The sequence below is a fragment of the Acartia tonsa genome, chromosome 1, assembly GCF_053477335.1.
Source record: "Acartia tonsa isolate MP-2025a chromosome 1, ASM5347733v1, whole genome shotgun sequence".
Lineage (NCBI taxonomy): Eukaryota > Metazoa > Arthropoda > Copepoda > Calanoida > Acartiidae > Acartia > Acartia tonsa.
Window position 1 is genome coordinate 53,571,928 of NC_137260.1, and position 22,565 is coordinate 53,594,492.

The 22,565-nt window shown below is 34.8% G+C and overlaps 1 protein-coding gene across 1 annotated transcript; it reads right to left on the minus strand.

Annotated features, from left to right (window-relative positions):
- Positions 1-253: 253 nt before the first annotated feature.
- LOC145328059 (structural maintenance of chromosomes protein 3-like) lies at positions 254-22,201 on the minus strand. The gene is made up of 6 exons (XM_080171613.1): positions 22,094-22,201; positions 10,441-10,535; positions 2,896-2,948; positions 1,714-1,838; positions 801-927; positions 254-410 (listed from the first exon to the last, which is right to left on the minus strand). The coding sequence occupies exons 1-6, from the start codon at positions 22,152-22,154 to the stop codon at positions 254-256; spliced, it is 618 nt and encodes a 205-aa protein (XP_080027739.1). The 5' UTR covers positions 22,155-22,201.
- Between the last annotated feature and the right edge of the window lie 364 nt (positions 22,202-22,565).

The following is a 22,565-nucleotide window of genomic DNA, read 5'->3' on the forward strand; positions in this document are numbered from 1 at the left end:
ATTCAAATCAACATTATTTAGTTAAGATTTAGATTTAATGAAATTTATCACAATTCTCTGGAACTCTAGTTCAAACTCTATTAAAGAAAATCGCCTAAACTTTTAAAAGCGTCACAGAAAAAAATTTAGGAGACCACTAATTTAAATGGTCCTTAGGACCATTCAAATGACAAAAAAATCTAACGAAAATAAATTAGTGATAAACTATCCGTTACGTACAGACGGACCGACCCTAATGACAGAAAAGCTTAGATTATAGTTTGAATCCCTCCAATAGTAGCTGCTGTTTAAAAAAAGATATAATGAAATCTTTAAAATAATGTTTTCCTGTATTTTCGAGTCTAGAATTGACTTCAGTCTGTGAAACTTCGTAATTTTGAGCCCCAGCGAAAGTAAAAATCATACTAAGCCTGAAGCAATAATTTAGATAACTTGGACAAAAAGCCGAGCAGTGCTAAGAAATAACAAGCTTTGGGACGTCTAAGGGGTGATTTTTTACCTCAACCCCCACTCTAAGACAAAAGCTTGGACGTTCTTAACAACCTTACAAATACAATATTTTAGAATTTAAAAGAATCTATTAAAAAGAAGAAAACCTTCATGTAACAACCTAAGTGTAATTAAGTAATAATAAATTTTGAAGATAAACATTAAAAGCTATGTGCATAAGAATGTATGGCAAATTAAAAGAGCAATAAAAATCAAGGAAGAAAACATTCATAATCCATTAAATAACCCATCAAAAACTGGGAAAATACGTCGTAACCCGCTACTTAATATTCTTTCCATGATCCACGCACCTGTTCTTTGGAGACATAGCGACCATCTTGTTAATCTCTCCTTGTCTGACAATGTAGTATGGATTGTCCAACTTGCCCAGGCCAGCAGCCCGCAACATTGGCTGGAAGTCCTTGTGGGTCTTCAGCTCTAACCACAAACAATTATCAGCTTACAGTTACTCAACAATGAAAATTGACAACAAAAAATGTATTTTTGATGCTTATTTTAGGTTAAGATAAAAAATTGCTCCAAACACTTGTAAAAAAAGATTTAATGGATGTAGAATATACGTGGATTTCAGGACAGGACAAAGAATGTTGCCAATTTAGGTTGCAATTTCCAATCGCTTTTATTGGTCGGATCTTTTATCCAGTAGATAGGAGGGGATGGGGTAAAGGAGGAAGATGAGGTATATCGTTATTTTAGCCCGCTACAGAGTTCACTTTATTATAGAACATAAAAATCTGGTTTAAGATCCAAGTAATAAATTAAAGATTAGCATTGAAGCTAAATAAATGTATATCAAACGCCTGCTTAATGTCAAACTGATATTATAATTAGTTTAATATTTAGGGACGCGATTATTCAAATAATGTGAAGAAATGTAGGCACTATTTTCTTTCAAATTAAAATTTTTGTACGCTTCCACAGAACTAACCAAAGAAACGTAATTCTTTTATATAAAGTAGTAAAGATTTTTTTTTGTATGAATCATAAGACTTAAATAACTACTCATCTGATTGAGTTTCATTTCAGGTGAAGATTCATAAAGGATCTGGCATAGTTTTAGGCCAATTTGTTAATATATTTAAGCCTTAGAATGGTATTAGGCTAATTTTGCTTCCTTTGAATTCAGGGCCCTCTAGAAGCTAAGCGCACAGCTGCTAGTTTATGATAAAGCTTTAATAATTAAAATATTGATGATTGTTTTGCCTTGGTTAACAAATATTTGATCTCCCTTGAGTTTAAAAACCCTCATGATGGACACTTTGTCTGCATTCAGAGGAAACCTTCTGTCAGAGTTGTCCAGAATTATCTCAACGGTTGCAGACGTATTACTTTACAAAAAGAATTATCTCAATGGATGCAGACGTATTGCTTTACAAAGAGAATTATCTCAACGATTGCAGACGTATTACTTTACAAAAAGAAGGATTCATTAGCGCTGCATTAACCTTTTACAAACATTTCAGGAAAATAAATGTTAAAAGAAAATCTGAATGGAATATAACGCTGAAAGACTGCCACGAGTAGACCCAATACCCCAAATTTAAAGCATTCAGCTTCAATAACAAACATTTATATATATATCTTGAGGCGTAGAAAACTTTTAAATTTTCATATACCTAATATGTAATTTTAAAATGCCAAGGTAGGTATAACTTTTTTGTTATTGAAGTTAGAGGCCTCAAATTTTGTGTTTTAAGTCTACTTGTTGCAGTCTTTAAGCAGTTAGAACCGTGTATTTCTTGCAGGCTTCCTTTAAGGTGAAATCGCATAATATATAAATGCGCAGAACAAATTGGGAGTAAATCATACAGATTGACATATTATATTGGTTATGGAAGAGCCCCACTAACTGACATTCAATGAAAACTTTAAAAATTATCTTTTGATTAGAATTGTAAGTTTGTATTTTGCTAAAGAAATTTTGGGTGGATAGATTTGATGTAGGATTCCGAAGGGTGTGATCTTTGCCTTCAAAAAGAGGGAGTTGAAAGAAAAAACTCAAGACTCTAATTTTAGCCTACCAATTAAGAATCCATAATCCGCTATTAAAAAACGGATTCCGGATTCGGATTCCAAAACGGGCCCAAAAAATTGGGCGGATTCCGGATCCGGATTGCCAACCCTAGTTTAAACTTAATGATCTGAAATAAAATCAAACATCTGTAGTCTGATTAACTGGCAGGATTACTAGTTAACCTATGGAAACGACACACGGTTCTTTTAGGGTGGATAGATTTGATATAGATAATGTCCAAAATTAGTTTAAACTTAATGATCTAAAATAAAATCAAACATCTATAGTATGATTAACTGGCAGGATAACTAGTTAACCTATGGAAACGACACACTGTTCGTAGAACACTGCAGGATGTACACAAATGTCACCTGGAATCTGAGGATTGATGAAGCACATGGCGGACAGAAGTTTGATCCAACCTCTAGGGGTCAATAATGGATATTATCTTAGCTATTTTAAGGAACCAGCGTCTACACCCTTAAAGGCCCAATGCTTTGGTATCTTTTCTTGAGGCGATTTCGTCTTTTTTTCTCCAATAAAATAGTTTTACTATACGAAGATTTAACGTAAATGAGAACCATAAGACTACTCTAAAGCAAGCTTAAACAAAACTTTTTGTAATTACATTATGATTTACATAACAATGCCTAAAGCAATGAAATGCCGTTTCTCGAAGTCGTACGCAGTCATACGCAATGTTGGAAGGGCAGGGTTGTCAAATTGGGCGGGCAGTTTTGGGCCGCCCTTTATCGGTTCTTTTGGGCAGATTTGGGCACCCCCCGTTTTGATGGATGAAAAAAGGTGAGGGGGTAAAAGAGGGGGGGGGGGGCCTATTTTTTGGGTGATATTAACTATTATATAAATTAGTAAGCTTTTTTTGTATCTAGAGAAGGATTTCGCTAACCGCTGAACCGATATGGTTCTCCTTTCCAGTGGAGCTTTTATAGGTCCTGAAATGGTTTTAGGCTAATTTATTTGTAATAAGTTTCGGTATGGTTTTAGGCTATTTTACAACCTTTTTATATGCTTTTTGCGACATTTGCCCAAAAGGGTGCCCAAAACCCCTTTTGGGCACCCAAAAACTTTTTTGGGCAATTGGGCCACCCGTTATCGAAAAAAATGCCCAATATGACAACCCTGTGGAAGGGTGACGCAAATTTGAGATTTCAGTTTTCGCGATTTGATTTACAGGGTGCGCCACATAAATCCGGACTTTTTAAAAACTGCCATAGCGCCAAAACTACTTGACCAATCAGGACGTTTGACCCCACTACAAAAAGCTTAGGTAATCACCTTTTTGCCCATGAAAATCTTTGGACGATGGAGGACGTGTACGCCGAGCTGGCCGTGCATATGTTCAACAAGGCAGATAATGATTCGAATTGCGCAGATAAATTACCGTGGATTTATGACTTGGGCCTACTAAATCTGAACTCAGCCCATCTGTAGGTGAGATGGACTAATGAAACTTGCTGGAGATACTATCAGATACCTAGTGAAAACACTAGAAAAGACTAGAGCTCTCTATCCCAGCTGACTTGGCTGTAGCACTTCGACAAAGTGGATCGTGGCAGATTTTAAGATGTCAAAGACGTCAAAAATCTTGAAAATTTCTCAGTTCTTGACTTCAGTGGCCCATATGGAACCTTGAAACTCGTTTTAGACTATGTATTGCGCTGATAACCCTATCTTAATCTTCGTGCCATTTTTAAAAAGGTATTAAACGTTGTTCTAGCTTAACTTTGGCCCAAATGAGAGCCGCCGTGTCAAAGGGTAGCTTTAAAGATCGGTTAATTTTGATTCTGCTGTTACTCACTCCTTAAGGAGATGTGGCCTCCCAGCAGCCCCGATCTTAATCCAATGGACTTTTGGGCCTGGATCGCTATTAAAGCATGAACCAATAGACGCGCCCATACCAAAAAGACCTCTCTCATTGCTCCTATCATGGAGAACTTCGCCTGCTTGAACAGGGACATGGTGACCAGGGTCGGCGGGCGGTTCAGGGGGCGGGTAGAGGCGGTGATTGAGGCTGGCGGCGATTTTATTATATAATCAGGGCGACCACTCCGAAACCAAAAAAATATAGGGTAAAGCGGGGCGATCTCGGTTTTGAGGTGAAGTCGGTATTTTTTTGACCACCTTCATTAAATGACATTTTTCTCCATGTTCTAATCGACTGACAGAAAAAAACATAAAATCAAATTTGTTCCTTATTAAATTGCCTACAAAAAAGTATAAAATGAAATTTTTGTGAGATGAATTTTTAGGGTACTTATTGGGTCTTAAAGTCGGACGACAAAAAAAAAATTTTTCGATTTTTTTGCTCCGGTCGGAAAAACGGTAAGTTGGACAAAAACTGGTAAGAGCTAGAGCTTAGACGTCTTCAGGGGACTTATTAAGAATCTAATAGGCTATCCATTTCCGTTTAAAACTTTAAAAAAGCTTGTATAGTTTTTTCTTAAATCGACTAAAAGTGAAGCGGGGCGAATTCGGTTTTTTCACTTTTTATACTAACTTTTTCAATTTTATATAAAAAAGTGAAATTTTCGAGAGAAAAAAAGTCAAATTTCTCGTACTTAGAAAAAAATTTATTTTTTTTTTGTAGAAAAAATTGTCCGATCTTCATAATTTTTTTTGTGAATGCTCTTTATTACATTTAGCAACTTTAACCTTTAGGGCATGCTGTAATTAAATCAATATGTCATAGGTTTTTTGAAGCTGGAAAATCGACCACAGATTTTGCCAAACTTTTCTCTTTTTTTCAACTTTATTTTTTTAGGAAATTTTGCTAATAGAACTAATTTTTTTTTTTTGTCAAATCTATTCAAAATTGCCTGAATTTTAAGGATCAGGCCTTTAAAGTCATAAAAAGTTATTTTTTCTAGTAGTATTTTTATGTTTTTTATCAAAAAAATTTTCGAAAAAAAAAGTCAAATTTCGCGTACTTCGGAAAAATTATTTTTTTTTGGTAGAAAAAATTGACCTATCTTAATAAATTTTTTTGTGCATACTCTTTATTACATTTAGCAACTTTTACCTTTTGGGCATGCTGTAATAAAATCAATACGTCATCGATTTTTCGAAGCTTGAAAATGCCCTACCGACTTCGCCTCAAGGCAGGGCGAAGTCGGTGCCGTTTTAGAGATCAATTTTGACAAACTTCCCAAAGTCCTAGGTTTACGTCCTTTTAGGACCTGATCGACTTTTCCGAGATCTTTCTACTGGTCTTGGTCCCATTAAAAAAAAATAATTTTTACGATTTGCAGGTTCAAAAAACCGAAAAATACACCGAGTTCGCCCCGCTTTACCCTAGTATTTTTATAGTATATTTTTTTAATCCATATAGTATATATAGTATATTTTTTTTTACTCATATAGTATGATATAGTATCGGACTTAGAATTATTTAGTAATACATAGTATATACAATATACATCATCAATAATAACTCAAAGCATAGCTGTTATCAAAGCAATTTCACATATAAGGGGCTTACTCTGTGATTATTAGGCAAGGTATCAATGTGAGATTATAGGTTATTTAGGATAAAAGTTTACTTTTAATTAGTATTTCACATATTTAATCATTTTTTGGATAGGTCTCAGGTTCAGGTGCAGCAGGCTATCTGGAAAGGTAAAAAAAATTAGATTTCTGTTTGAAGAGTTAGTTAGAGATCAACTTATAAAACAAAATATGCATCTTTTTGGATGTTATTAACATAAATGAAGAAAAAATTAAAATAGTCCTCCAATTTCTGGTCTTGCAGGCCTCCAGGTCCACTCTGGACAGGTTATAGATATTTTTTTATTTGAAGAGTTAGAGGCCAACTAATAAAACAGAATATGCATCTTTTTAAATGCTATTAACATATCTGAAGAAAAAATTAAAATCGGCCTCCAAGTTCTGGTCCTGTAGGCCTCCATGTCCACTCTGGACGGGTAAAATATTAAAATTTCTTCTTTGAAGAATTAGAGGTCAACTTTTAAAAAAGAAAATACATCTTTTTGGATGTTATTAACATAACTGAAGAAAAAAATTAAAATCGACCTCTAAGTTCTGGTCCTGCAGACTCTGGACAGGTAAAAATAAAACTTCCCTAATTGAACAGTTAATGGTAAATTTATTAAACAAAATGAGCTTATATTTGGATGTTCTTTATATATTTGAAAGAAAAAAATAAAATTGGCCTTCAGGTTTAGGAGCTGCAGGCCTCCAGGTGGACTCTGGACATGAATAAAATAAAAATTTTAAATTTAAGGAGTTAGAGGTTTATAAAACAACATAAGTATTTCTATAGATGCTATTTATATGTTTAAAGAAAAAATGACAATCGACCTCCAGGTTTGATGCTGCAGGCCTCCAGGTGGACTCTGGACAGGAAAAAATCAAAATTTCTTATTTATGTAGTTAGAGGTTAGTTTATAAAACACCATAAGCATCTTTTTAGATGTTATTTACATATCTGAAGAAAAAATACAAGGGGGGGGGGGGAGTTCTGACACATTTGCGTAAACCTGGTATTTTGGCTTTATCTTTGGACTGACAGGATAGGTTATTAAAGATAAAATCATTCTTATATGATGAATTTTTCCAAGTTTTAAGATTTTTTGGATAGGCCTCCAGGCTCAGGAGCTCCAGGCCTCCAGGTGGTCTTTGTACAGGTAAATGAAAAAAAAAATTTTTTAAGAGTTAGAGTGCATGTTTTTTTTCTTCAAATATATGAATAATATCAAAAAAGAAGCATAATGATATTTTGTTGACCTCTAACTCTTAAATTTTTTTTTTCATTTTTACCTGTACAGAGACCACCTGGAGGCCTGGAGCTCCGGATCCTGGAGGCCTATCCAAAAAATCTTAAAACTTGGAAAAATTAATCATATAAGAATGATTTTATCTTTAATAACCTATCCTCTCAATCCAAAGATAAAGCCTATATACTAGGTTTACGCAAATGTGTCAGAACTCCCCCCCCCCCCCACCTAGACTCTGTCCAGAGAAAACCTGGAGGCCTGAACTTGAACTCTTCAAATAAAAAATTTGAGTCTTTTACCTGTCCTGAATGAACCTGAACTTGGATCCTGATATGTTAATATTATCCAAATAAATGCATATTATGTTATATAAATAGACCTCTAACTCTTCATATAAGAAATTTGATTGTTACCTGTTCAGAGTGGACCTAAAGGCCTGCAGGACCTGAACTAGAAGGCCGATTTATATATTTTCTTCAGATATGTTAATAAGATCCAAAAAAAATACATATTCTGTTTTATAAGTTGACCTCTAACTCTTAGAATAAGAAATTGATTTTTTACTTGTCCAGAATGGACCTGGAGGTCTGCACGGCTTGACCCTAAGGGCTAATTTTCAATTTTTTTCAGATATGTTAATAACATCCAAAAAGATGCATATTCTGTTTTATAGGTTGACCTCTAACTCATCAAACAAAAAAATTTTAATTTTTACCGGTCCAGAGTTGACCTGGTGGCCTGCAGGACCAGAAATTTTAGGCCAATTTTAATTTTTTTCTTCAGATATGTTAATAACATCCTGAAAGATGCATATTTTGTTTAATAAGTTGATCTCTAAAGAAGTTGTATCAACTTTTTTGCTTTTTATTTAAGATAGCTAGCCGGTTCTTTTAGTAAGTAGTAGATGTAAAATTTTTCATAGAATTCAGATATGCAGTCGGTTTTTTTGTAGACCTCTTATTTTTAAAGTAATTTAAGTTTTAAAAAAAAATAATTAAGTCGGTTTTAAGGTACTAAAACGCAACAAAATAAAAGAAGAAAATAGCCAGTATGAACAAAAATAGTAAGATCTTTAATTTGACACCTTACTTTTAAAATTATGTTGAGTAATTGTTGAAAAAATCTATTTTTTTAACCTCGGTTTAATCAAAACATTAAACCTAAATATTTTCTCATACAGACATAAAAATATGGGTTCATATATACCATTAGAATGAGAAAAATAATATGAATTCATTCTAAGCAAAATTGAAAAAGTTTAAAAAAATTGTAATAAAAAATAGAAAAAATAAAAAGTTTATTTTAAGAATTGTAACTACTAAACTAGCCAATCACAAATCGCAAAAATTGACGAATCAGGAAACTTAAACTTTAAAATTAACCTATAGAATTGCCAGAAAAAAAGGAGAACGTTCATACAATATATACAATAGATACTACAATAAATATAGTGATATTAAAGAACATGTAAATAATGAAAAATTATGAACAAATATGCATCAGTCTGTTTATAAACTTCAAAACAATGCAGTTAAAAATACATTATTGTTTCTTGTGTTTAAAAAATATCTGCTACATTGCATTGTCTTTTGTTTAGGTTCTGTTCAGGTTTGGTTCAAGCTAACCCTTTAAAGCCGAAAATTATGATTCTTAAAATAAACTTATTTTTTTTATTATAGTTTTATAAAACTTTTTCAATCTTGCTTAGAATAAATTCGTAATATTTTTCTGATTCTAAAGGTATATATGAACCCATGTTTTTTATGTCTGTTTGAGAAAATATTTAGGTCTAAAGTTTTTATTAAACCGAGGTTAAAAAAATAGATTTTTTCAATAATTACTCAACAGAATTTTAAAAGTAAGGTGTCAAATTAAAGATCTTACTATTTTTGTTCATACTGGCCATTTTCTTCTTTTATTTTGTTGCGTTTAAGTACCTTAAAACCGACTTAATTATTTTTTAAAAAAACTTAAATTACTTAAAAAATAAGAGGTCTACAAAAAAACCGATTGCATATCTGAATTCTATGAAAAATTTTACATCTACTACTTACTAAAAGAACCGGCTAGCTATCTTAAATAAAAAGCAAAAAAGTTGATACAACTTCTTTTACAATTTTTTTACCTGTCCAGAAACCACCTTTCTCCTACCTGAACCTGGAAACTTATCCAAAAAAATATTGAATATAAGTGAACTACTAACCAAAAGTAAATTTTTGTCCCAAATACCCTATAGTCTCACATTAATACCTAGCCTAATAATCACTGAGTAAGCGAAAGTGGTAAAACTTACCCCTCACCCTTAAGTTAACTCTATGAAAAATAACTGATATTTATATCATAATCACAAACAAAAATATATTTTAAAGGATTTTCTTCATCTTTATGCATTTTAGTCGTATCACAGTATCTTTTGAGCCCCCCGCAGGGGCTAGAAATAAGAGAAAACCTACTGTGAAAATAAGACAAAACGCTCCTTAAGAGTTGTCACAAAACTGGCAATATTAGTTTTTTGTTATATAAATGTAATATTATATAGTATATATAGTAAATTTTGGTCAAGTAAAGGTTAAAATATATAGTATATATAGTAAATTTTGGTCATATAGTATGATATAGTATCCAAATTCATCCTATATAGTATAAATAGTATATATAGTATGCAGTGGTCGCCCTGTAATAATCTAATAGTCATGTACCTAGGTTGCTTCCCAGTTTTTAAAATTCAATAAAATCTTTAAAATTAACGATTTTATGTTTATTTGTTTACAATAAGAAAAAGTCCGGATTTATGTGGTGCACCCTGTACTTATTTTCCCTATAAGATAAAAGCAATGCATGCAAGATTATCTAATTCGCTAAAACAAAGATTAATTTTTCTCAAATTGCGAAAACTGAGATCTGAAATTTGCGTCACCCTCCCAACATTGCGTACGACTTCGAGAAACGGCACTTTATTACTGTCCATCATATGTTTATAGACATATCAGCTAGTTAAACGCAAGAAACTAGTAATGATTAACAGGTAGTAATTATATTTATGGCTGTCTTACTCTTGGACTTTGGGGACCAAAACCTTTACAACTCTTCTTATCTCTGGGTACAGAGGTTTGAATAACATTGTTATTATTAGTTTGAAGGCACAGAGATCCAATATTTTTCCTTGCAGGTGAAGACATACTCCAGAGCTCCCAGGATGTTGGATTTACCACCTCCATTCTGACCAACTATCACATTGATACCTTTATCCAGATCACCTACAAAAAATTTGTAAGCGGATGTCATTCTAACACCCCCCCCCCTCCCACTTCCCTCTCATGTAGGGCTAAAAAGTAAAAACATACCACAGTGCAAATGAAGGTGCTTTGACTTTTGTGTCAGAACCTAAATTGGGACATAGTGCATTTCATTACCCTAGGTTAGGTAACTTCATTTCACTTTTCAATAAAATCTAAAATGCAGCGGTTTTTGAGAAAATTAAATTTGAAAATTTCAAGTTCAATTTTCACCCACTAAGAGTTACCGCATAAACATGACAAAAAAGCAAATTATTTATTTAAAATTTTGAACAACTTTGCTTTTTTAAGTTCTTCATGAAACCACTACTGAAGTAAGTTAATTAATGGCCATTTTTATCAATTGCTTTGCTAAGGTCACGGAAATTCAGCCTTAAATAAATCATATATAGAGAGGTTTTATGACTGACTTTATAAAAGCAAAGTTTTTCAAATTTTTAAATAAATAATCTTTGCTTTGCTTGTCATGATTGACGTGTAGTAATAGCAAGAATAAACAGCTAAATATTCTAATAAAGTGTATTAATTCAAGACAAGTTAAACATACAATAATAATATTAAATATAATAGCAAGTATTCACTTTTAGGTTCGTGCCGAGTTGCAGAGCAAAGTCTTGCTCCGAAACGGTTGACACAAGAACTAAAAGCTAATATACAAAATACATATAATGCTCTTAAGTCAGGAAGAAAGGGACTATACATCACATTTCTCCCTGGTTTTAACATGAACATAGATTTCGAAACTGTAACATTACAGATTGAATATAACAATATGTTTATTACATGTTAATTATCATATATATTATAAGTAGCATTGAATGCTTATTAAATAGATAATAATTGATCTGGTATGACACCTGCCATATTTTTTTTTTATTTTTTTTTTATTTTATTTCCAGATCTTTAAACACTTCATATACATTTTTTTTATTATTTTGGTTCCTTAGAACTCTTTTGTGTTTTTTTTTTATATATTCCTTTTTTCTTTATGTGTTTTTTTTTCTTTTTAATATTTTTTTTAAAAAAAAAACATTGATTAACATATAATCATTGAAAATGCATTGATTAACATATAATGCATTGATTAACATACAAACATTGAAATGCATTGATTAACATAGTTATTATAAATGCATGATATAAAAAACACTGATTAACATATAACCATCAGATTTAAAAACATGGCATTATAGATGCATAGTTATAAAAGCATTAATATTGAACCTTTTCGAGACTACTACTGCCTCAACAAATACTTAATACATAAAATAAAATAAAATATGAATTAATACACAGTAAACTATAATTATGACTTTCTTTTTCCAGCTGCTCTTCCTTTCTTGCCAGATTCTTCAATGTCCATAGGCATGATAGTTTCATCATCATTCACTCCAAGTTTTGCGGTCTCATCACACAAGCCGTCTTGAGGCATCCTTGCCTCAGTATCACCAAGCATATGTAAACATCTTTCAAATCCGCTATTAACCGCAACTGAAATCGAGGTTGCAACGCTATCAACCTCCTCCTGATTATCCAAAATCTTTTGATGCTTACGACTAACCTCCTCCCCAAATTTATCAAGCATCATCAATATTCCAGGCGTGTGCTCCATCCTCATTTCCTCCATCGCTTGTTCATCAACACGCCATTGCTGACCTGACAATTCAAGGTCCAGACAAACAGGAATGTTCTGATCCAAAGGCTGATCCTGCTGAACACAAACAGGACCCCCAAACCGAGTAACCAACTTGAAATCACCCTCAAACCACTCATTTACTTTGTGTTCAGGATTAAACTTCCACTCGAGATTGGTTGTCAACAAACTTGTATGAACTTTTCCATCCAACTCCAATCTAAGTTCCTTTACTACATTCTCTAAAGTAGTATCTGGATCACATAACAATGTCTGCTTGGCTAGAGTCGGACGGAGACGTTTGCAGCGCATCTGCATTTCCCAGGTCAAAACTCTTCCGTCTACTTTATCGTTCACCAAACTACCTGTATATGTAGCACTCACGAGATTTTCAATTATTTCTCTCTGTCCATCTAATCTAACATAACGTATCTCAGCTGGCATCTCTCCACTGGTAATTAAGCTCACCGAATTCACGTTAAAGATGCGGGGAATGAAAACCGATAAGTTCATGTATTCATTCACCTGAATAGCGTCAATAAACACTTTAGCACTCAAATCCTGTTCAGACTTTCCTTCAAGCCAATCTTTTTGTAACTCGAACAAAGTTGTGGATGGCATCTGTTTCAGAATAAATGAGACTTTATTCACAACGTCTTTCCAATGTGCCAGGAGCCGGATAGCTGATACAACCTGCGTCTTCAACCGCGCATCAATGCTATGAGGTTGTACATAGGCAGGGCAAGATGCATACTAATGTTGATATATTGTCACGTACTGCATTGGAGGATAGTAAAGATAGGATATCTAAATTATCGACGGACGAACAAGGAGAGTTAATATTGGATACTGTATATCAATTAGAAGATCCTAAATTATGTCTTATTGCAGGAATTGGAGCAGAGACGGCCAGTCAAATAGCGTCCAGATTGAAGGCGAGAGAATTCAGTCGTAGTCTGAAGAAGGATCCTGTTCTAGTTGAGGTGAGGAAATTTATTGTAAATAATGTCAAACCCACGTCCAGAGAATTGTCTCAAATGCCTTATCGTGGTAAACAAATATTAAGGTTTTTCGAACATTTGAGTTTTAAAGATGGTTTAATTATTTTGACTTCACCTATGCGGCTCCAGAAGGAAATTCAATTTATAGAACGGGTAGTGGTACCTATTGGAATGTACAATAAAGTTTTTTTGTTGGCTCATGCAGATGTTACAGCGGGACATAGGGGTTATCTGGAGACTTTGAGCAGGATTAACCATCACTTCATTTTTCCCTATGTGTCTAAATATGTAGCGGCGGCAGTTGCAAATTGTGTCATTTGTTTGAATAGACGTAAAAAACCAAAACATAATCATAATATAGAATTTTCTCCTTTGGCTGGGGAGGCTATGGCAGAGTTGGCCATAGATGCTATAGGTCCTTTGAATGAGTGTGAATATAATGGAGTCATTTGTAAGCATATTTTAATAGTAGTTGACAGTTGTACTAGATATGTGTGGTTGTTTGCTATTGAAGATGTTAAAGCTGAAACAATTATTGAATGTTTGAAGTTTAATTTATTTTCTGTTTGGGGATTGTGCGAGAGAATCAGGACTGATAATGCACAAAGTTTCAAATCGAAAGTTTTTAGGGAAGTTTGTTTAAGGTTGGGAATTGAACAAATTTTTATCCCTCCCAGATCAGCTAATTCGAATTTTAGTGAAAGATACAACCAATCGGTGTATTCGTTTCTTAAGACTGATTTACGTTTTCAAGATGGAGATTGGGCTCATAAACTTAAAGCTACACAATTTTGTATGAACACTTCTTTTAATCGGAGGTTAGGATGTTCCCCGTTTTTCAAGTTTTTCCTACGAAACCCTAAACTTCCGCTTGACGCATTTGATCCTTTAACACGCACGAAAATTAAACATAGAATTTTTCAGAGTTATTGGAGTGTCTTGACAGAAATTGGAGAACTGGACAAGAGAGGACTGAGAAGTATTTACAGGTAGAAAATACAGAAAGGATAGGTCAGCCGATAGCTATAAATTCCTATTGTTATATTTATTATGACGTCACAACGATTGGTGTAGCTCGAAAACTCTGTTCGTTATGGGTGGGTCTGTGTCTAGTGACAAAAGTAATTTCTGACAGTTTGTTTGAGGTTCAACCCCTAGAAAAGTGTAAATTGAAAGACAAAGGGGTAAGAATTGTGCCAAGGGATAAAATATATGTTATTGAGAGTACTCTAGACTTGACTCCAGATGAAAAGATTGACTTAGTGATTACAGATGAGTTTTTCTCTGTGGACAATAACTTGAAAATAAACTATGACTTTCCCAATACTTTAAGAAATTTATCTTGTTCAGGCGTTTCTGAAGAGGAGAATAGTTGTGGCGCTAGTCCAGAGGTGATTGGAAGGCGGAAGGATGGACAGGTAACACCAGATTTTTTGGAGAAATCTTTTTTGGGTGTTGGGTTGTCACAGCAAAGGTCAAATGTATCTCAGGATAATGAAAATTTAGATGATTTAGTTGAGGATCTTAGTGATACTTTGGAAAGTACTCATATTTCTGACAGTGTAGATACGAATGATACAACTGACAAAACTAAGTTAGACTCTACATATTCTACTATTAGTAAAGATAGTGTTTTTCATGGAGATTATGCGTCTGATAATAGTTTAATTGACAACAGTTTGGGTGTAGAGGATATTAACATGGAATCTGCTAGAGAATTAGAGTCTCGAATGAGTATTTTAGAGGACACTTTTCCAAAACTTCAGAGTAAAATTGTAAACTTGGAACAAAGAAGGGGAAGTGTTAAACGAGGTAGGGATGTTGAGGAGGATGAATTAGATAGATCGTTAGATAATGCAAAATCGCAAAAAATGTCTGAAACTATTCCTGTGAAAGGTCGTCCTAAAGGTTCTACAAATGAAGTACAATTACAAAAATTGGATGAGGATAGACAGAATAGAGATAAAGATAGATTAGAACGTTATTCTGTAGCAGATGTAGTAACTCGGAACCTCGCAAAATTGATTAAAAAATAATATTTGTAATAATTTGTATAATATTTGCAGGAGAAGAGATTACCATGATAATCGTCGGGAGCGTGACGACAAGCGAGGAGGCGGCGGTGGTGACAAACATGACCGGAATAGACGAGATGGAGATCGTGGTATGCGAAAGAGGTCACGTGACGCCTGTAGTTCAAAAAGTGGACGTTCTGGACCAATACCTGTGAAGAAATCCAAGGATGATAGAGGAGTCAGGTATTTGGATATTTTGTTATTTGTTGTTGTGATGCAGACCTATTGTTGTATTATTGTTGGTGGTATGTATACTTCACAGGATCCACGGTTAGCGGCTTATGATTGTTCTCAAATAAGTGATGTTGAACTTAGATCAGCTGCCTGTTTGCATGATAGGATGGAACCGGTCAGATCTGTGGAATTACTGGGGTTAGCAGAAACCGATTTTATACTGTCGGAGGCTATTAGTTGTGAGGTTAGGCTAAAGTTGGAGCGCTGGTTTTGCGGCACTGCGAGTCATGTGCACGTATTAGACGTGCCACATGAAAAACAGGTAGAGTTGAGTATGGATGAATGTAGAAGGGTTTTCCATTCTGGCAAGTATCAGCATGATGGTATTAGTTTTAAAGTGAACATAGATTTGCCAACTGTTCACAGCTTTACGGTTAATGGAACATTGTCACCTTTCTGGGATGTTGGTGGTGAAAACATCCAATGCAAGACACTGGGAGTATACGCGCACAACATGTGGTTCAACTTAGGTTTTGCTATTGGGACTTTGCATATTTTAGTAAAAAATACTCCAGTTTTGATCAAGGGAAATGTTGTTATGGATTATGATAAAAAGACGATTGTGGCGAACTTTGAAGAAAATCATTTGTGGGCAACATCAACTTCACCTTATTTTCCGTATGTAGTACGAAAACCGGCCAGTAATTTTAAGGTAGTTTTTCAAGATACATTCAATTTAACTACGTGGAATGATCAACTTTTTGTTTCCAACTCGGAAAGGAATATTTTAGTTAAAGTTATGGGAACAGAGAAACTTACTTTGCAGCATCTGGATTTTAATATTTTTGTAACTCGAACAAAGTTGTGGATGGCATCTGTTTCAGAATAAATGAGACTTTATTCACAACGTCTTTCCAATGTGCCAGGAGCCGGATAGCTGATACAACCTGCGTCTTCAACCGCGCATCAATGCTATTACCCACCGTTCTCAGCACCGTCTGAAGACTCATTCGACCATCTGCAGGTATGACGTCAATTTTGGAAAGTTGATGCCAATCATCTAGTTCCCCCATATGCTTGATTATGGGTAACAATTCTCCCAACGTTTGGCAGCTTTTTCTCTCATCTCCATCCAGGTATTCAATCTTGGCAAGCAACACCAAACTTGGTAACATTTCACAAACAAGCTTGGAGAGAAATATAGTTGCACTCAATTTATTCAAATTAGTTGTCTCGTTCCAGGACAACTTTCTGTTTATAGCTTTAGAATGCTCACCAGCCGCCATCAGGTTTAAGTGTCTTGAGTTCTGGCTGGTAAAGATAGGGATCCTGTCCACAGCCCAGTCTATTGAGTTGATACATCTCCCCATCTCTAACTGCAACGAAAGCATGTTTATTAAGTTCAATTTAAACCTTGGTTCATTATCAATAAGACGAGCTAAATCTGCAAGTGGCATGTCCTCACTGTTCAAAAACACATTCCTCGTCGATCTGCCCACACTCAACGTCGGCAGCTCGACGCGCGACATTACCAACACCAGCCGAGATGCAGAGTTGCTGACCAACGCAGACACCGGTAGACCAGGTTTGACTTGATTTCCTTCATTCGCAGATTGTTTGTGGCGACCATTTTCTTCGTTGCTCAATAACTTTTGATTCATTGTTGCCGCCGTAACCAACCTGCAAAAATACAATATAATTAAATTTCAGCATAAGAATTTAAAATCTAGCATTAAATTCTTCCTCAGTAAATCTTTTTTTATAACACCATGAGCAACAACAATACAAAACTACCAACATGGGAATTATACCCAACAACAACATTAAAACAATCAATACAAACTTAGCAAACAATGGTAGTATATCTTTAAACAAATGTTCTAAACCAAACCAAGAACCTGTAACCTGTTCGAAAAATGACAACTTATGATCAACAAAATCCAACCTAGAAGCTTGTCCATTAAAATCCTCAAAATCCTCTAAGCCCTGATATCTAATAGTCTTATTAAAATCAGCAATATAATTGTTTTAAAATTAAATACTTAAAACCACAATAACTGACTCAACTTTTAAAACAATTTTCCACATTTCATCAAAATTTAATACTTTTCAAATATCTAATTTCACATTTTTATCAAATTTAATTCAATTTTAATTTCAAATTAAGATTCTTTCAATAGCAATTTTACAAAATTGTATTCCTAATTCGTTTTTCCATTTTCACTTTTTTATTATTCTTATCTCTGTTAGACTCCACAACAGTCTGAAACAAAAATGAATTTTTCTAATTTCAACAAAACATAATCAAAAACTAAATTAATTATTTTGATTTCTATTATAACATAATCTCATAATTTCATATACGGTCATAAACAATATGTTATCTTTTCATAATTCAAAATAAACCATCAAAATAAATTATCACAATATTAAAGTTGCTTCGTTCACTCTTTATCATTAATTTTGTTTTGTTGTTGTTTATTTACAATGCGCATAAATCAAAACAATGCCGCATAACAAGTAGAAAATGGAATAAGGTTTTAATGATCATAATACATACAAAACATTAATACCATAAAATGTCATCTATAATAGCACTATTCCATGCCTCGACTTCCGCTACAAGATCATCTTCATAATCGCGTGCCCCTAAACCATCGACATACGCCACTTCCTTCGTATCTTCCTCTTCTTTCACCTCTCCTTCAATTTCACCAACCAATTTCTTTTTATCAATACTATTTTCATTCTTTTTAAAACTCTTTTGCCCCGTCTTATAAGGAACAAAAGGCTTGTTTCCCCACCGCAAAAAGTATTTTCCTTTAGGATTAGGCAACTTTTTATCTCTAATATCAAAGCAATCCCTCATCATGTGACCTTTTCTATTGCAATAATAACAAATAAAACCACCTTGAATTGCGCCAATTAAAGGAATAAGTTCAGCTGGTCCGCCAAATTCATCAGCTAAATCAATTTCACATTGATTTATTTCGTATGACAAATTATCTTCATCACTAACCTGATCAATAGTTACAGGATTTGACTTGGAACCAATGCCACCAACCATCGTTTTAGCCAAAGCCATCTGGTTTGTTGTACATCCTCTAGCCATTGACCCTGAAATTTGGTTAAATTGTAGCCCTTTAACAACCAGTTGTGCTTTAACTATTAACTCTGTCCGAAACTTCGTTATCATTCGCACTTGTCCGTCACGCTCTAAATCCAACGAAAATTGACGCATCTGATTAGCCAAAAGTGGAGATAAGATCACATTACACACTTGAGAATAGAAATCCATAAACATATCATCAGTTGGTTTCGGATACGCACGTTTCCAGAATGATAATATCTTATCAAAAAATGCATCAATCTTATCATTCTCATGTTGCTTAACACACAAATACGCATCTTTACACACATTTTTCATGTCGGGTGGTAAAAATGTCTCTCGCATCTTACACAAGTACCCCTTTAATGTTAATCGTCTATTCTCCATATCAGCAGGTTTTAGCGTATAACCACAAGCGGTTCTTACACCCACACACTTATCAAACAGAATTTCCTTACACACTTGATGATTAGTCATATGATACCGTCTAGTAGTCATCCAAAACCTCTCCAAATAATCATCAAAGAAAATCACATCATCGTCTACCAAAAATTCAGGCGCATTTTTTCTGAACTGATCATCAAGCTTAGCACACGTTTCATTGTACCTATGAACATTCTCCTCCCCCTGCGAAACATACAAAGATCTATCTGGCACATAAACAAGAGATTTACACCAACTAACCTGTGATTCACTCAGTCCAGCCTCAAAGAAATTGAGCGTATTAAAATCCTCCGCTTTAACCTCAGAAAGGGCTGGACACCACATAAGAACTCCATTGTAGATATTATCCACAGCATCAACCTTAGACAACTCCCAAAGTTTTATGATCTTATCTTCATGATCTTGCATTCCACCAAAAATAGTTCGAGAACCACTAGCAAACAATTTAGGCTTCTCCTCTGATCCTCCAGATCCTCCAGATCCTCCAGCCGTCCTCTGCCACGGCATAGAGTTATTCAAACCATTCTGCTGGTCATTCAAACTATTCTGCTGGGCAATTCTATCCAGAATTCGCTGCTGGCCAGTCATAAACTCATCCACAACCGTCACATTCTCGGTTTTGATATCATTATCAACACTAGGCACCACCACCTTATTAAGACGATCTTCTAAATCGTCCATCCGAGTAGCCAGTCCAGTAACCGCAGCACTATTAGTATCAACATTATCCGTCAACTCCTGAACTTTCGCCTCCAGCGGCGCCATTCGTCCAGTCAGATTATCCAGCTTATCCCCATTGGAATGAATATCACCCTGCAGCGAGGCCATCAATTCGAGCATATACTCCTCCTTCTCCACCGGGGACAACTTCCTGTAATAAGCAATGTCCACCTTCATGGCGTCCAAAAATTCCTGAACAAAACTAAAGCAAAGAAATAATACAATTAAAAGAAAATCTGAGCCGTAGGTTCGTACTACACTACTGCGCCAAAATGACGTGTAGTAATAGCAAGAATAAACAGCTAAATATTCTAATAAAGTGTATTAATTCAAGACAAGTTAAACATACAATAATAATATTAAATATAATAGCAAGTATTCACTTTTAGGTTCGTGCCGAGTTGCAGAGCAAAGTCTTGCTCCGAAACGGTTGACACAAGAACTAAAAGCTAATATACAAAATACATATAATGCTCTTAAGTCAGGAAGAAAGGGACTATACATCACATGATTATGCAGTAACTCCTAGTGGGTGAAAATTGAACTTGAAATTTTTAAATCTAATTTTCTCAAAAACCGCTGCATTTTAGATTTTATTGAAATGTGAAATAAAGTTACCTAACCTAGGGTAATGAAATGCACTATGTTCTGACACTAAAGTCAAAGCACCTTTGAAGGCATTGTGATACATCTTTGCAAAGGGGGGGGGGGGGGGGGGGGAAATGTGGTGACTCGTGCCACGACATACCAGCAATTTTATTTTGGGTGCTACTCCCTTAGTTTTAGAGATAATTGGGTGAAATCTTTTGGACTGGGTCACTAATTACCCCAACTAGAGGTATCTTTCAAAAAAAACGGCGGCGGGTCCGCCGCTCCCGCCGTTCGCCGCCATTTTCCGCCGCCGCCAAAAAAAAATTTTTTATTGCATTTCTCGCCGAATTAGGCAATTTGGAATCATTTGAGACCATGTTATTTTTTTCAAAAATTTTTCCCCTTATAACCAACCCTGCGGGGGGACTTTGTCATTTTTTTCAAATTCTCGTTTATTAAGGTATATCTTAAATTCAGTGCTTCTCCTGTGCTTTTAAAGATATTGAAACAAAATCTTTTGAGGTAGATCAGCAAAAAAATATTTGAATAAAAAATGGCGGCGGTACCACCGCTCCCGCCATCCACCGCCATTTTCCGCCGCCCACAGGACGGCTTGTAAGGGGAAAAATTTTTGAAAAAAAAAATATGGTCTCAAATGATTCCAAATTGCCTAATTCGGCGAGAAATGCAATAAAAAAATTTTTGGCGGCGGCGGCGGAAAATGGCGGTGGACGGCGGGAGCGGCGGTACCGCCGCCATTTTTTATTCAAATATTTTTTACTGATCTACCTCAAAAGGTTTTGTCTCAATATCTTTAAAAGCTTAGGAGAGGCACTGAATTTAAGATATACCTTGATAAATGAGAATTTGAAAAAAATGACTAAGTCCCCCCCCGCAGGGTTGGTTATAAGGGGAAAAATTTTTGAAAAAAATAACATGGTCTCAAATGATTCCAAATTGCCTAATTCGGCGAGAAATGCAATAAAAAATTTTTTTTTGGCGGCGGCGGAAAATGGCGGCGAACGGCGAGAGCGGCGGTACCGCCGCCATTTTTTATTCAAATATTTTTTACTGATCTACCTCAAAAGGTTTTGTCTCAATATCTTTAAAAGCTTAGGAGAGGCACTGAATTTAAGATATACCTTGATAAATGAGAATTTGAAAAAAATGACAGTCCCCCCGCAGGGTTGGTTATAAGGGGAAAAATTTTTGAAAAAAATAACATGGTCTCAAATGATTCCAAATTGCCTAATTCGGCGAGAAATGCAATAAAAAAAATTTTTTTGGCGGCGGCGGAAAATGGCGGCGAACGGCGGGAGCGGCGGACCCGCCGCCGTTTTTTTTGAAAGATACCTCTAGTTGGGGTAATTAGTGACCCAGTCCAAAAGATTTCACCCTATTATCTCTAAAACTAAGGGAGTAGCACCCAAAATAAAATTGCTGGTATGTCGTGGCACGAGTCACCACATTTCCCCCCCCCCCCCCCCCTTTATGTGCACTTGCATTAAAGCGGAGAATGGTAATCAACTTATTAGTGATTACGGTTTTTAAGAAATACTAACCTAAATATATCTAATAGAACAAAAAAATGAAATTGTCTTTCATGGCGACTGCTCGAATATCAATTTCCTTTCGAGTAACACGAAATTTTAAGAAGGCAGTTAATGTTAACACTAGGTACTTAACGAACATATAGACCACAATTTGGAAGACCACAACTTTTGAAGTCTTCCAAGATATTTTTTCTCCTCTCCTGTTGAAAATGATTTTACCTACGACAGTCTTGTCCTTGTAGCTTCTAAATCCCTGCAGTATAATTTTCTCAATATGCATTATGATATGTAGAATGTCACTATTCAAACTCTAGCATTTAAACAAACAAAAAAAGGGTAAACTGTATAACAGAAAGGAAAAAAATATGTTGGGGGGGGGGGGGGGGGGGGAGGGAATCTAAGAGAAATGATTTTTTTCCCATTTTTCTCCCCTCCTTGGTGAAAAAACTAGAATAATGTGTGGGTTCGGGGATAATATAAATAAATTAAAGAGTTCTGAAATTATTTTCCATTTTACTCCTTCCTTGCTTGAAAAATAAAGGGGGCGGAGGGGAAATTAAATCTTGTTCAGAATATACACCCCTGCTGTAAAGTTCACTTTTTAACATCACACTTGCCAAATATATCAATTCATATTAAAGTTAAGTTATTTCAAAATTACGAAATATAAATATCCTCGGTTACAACATCA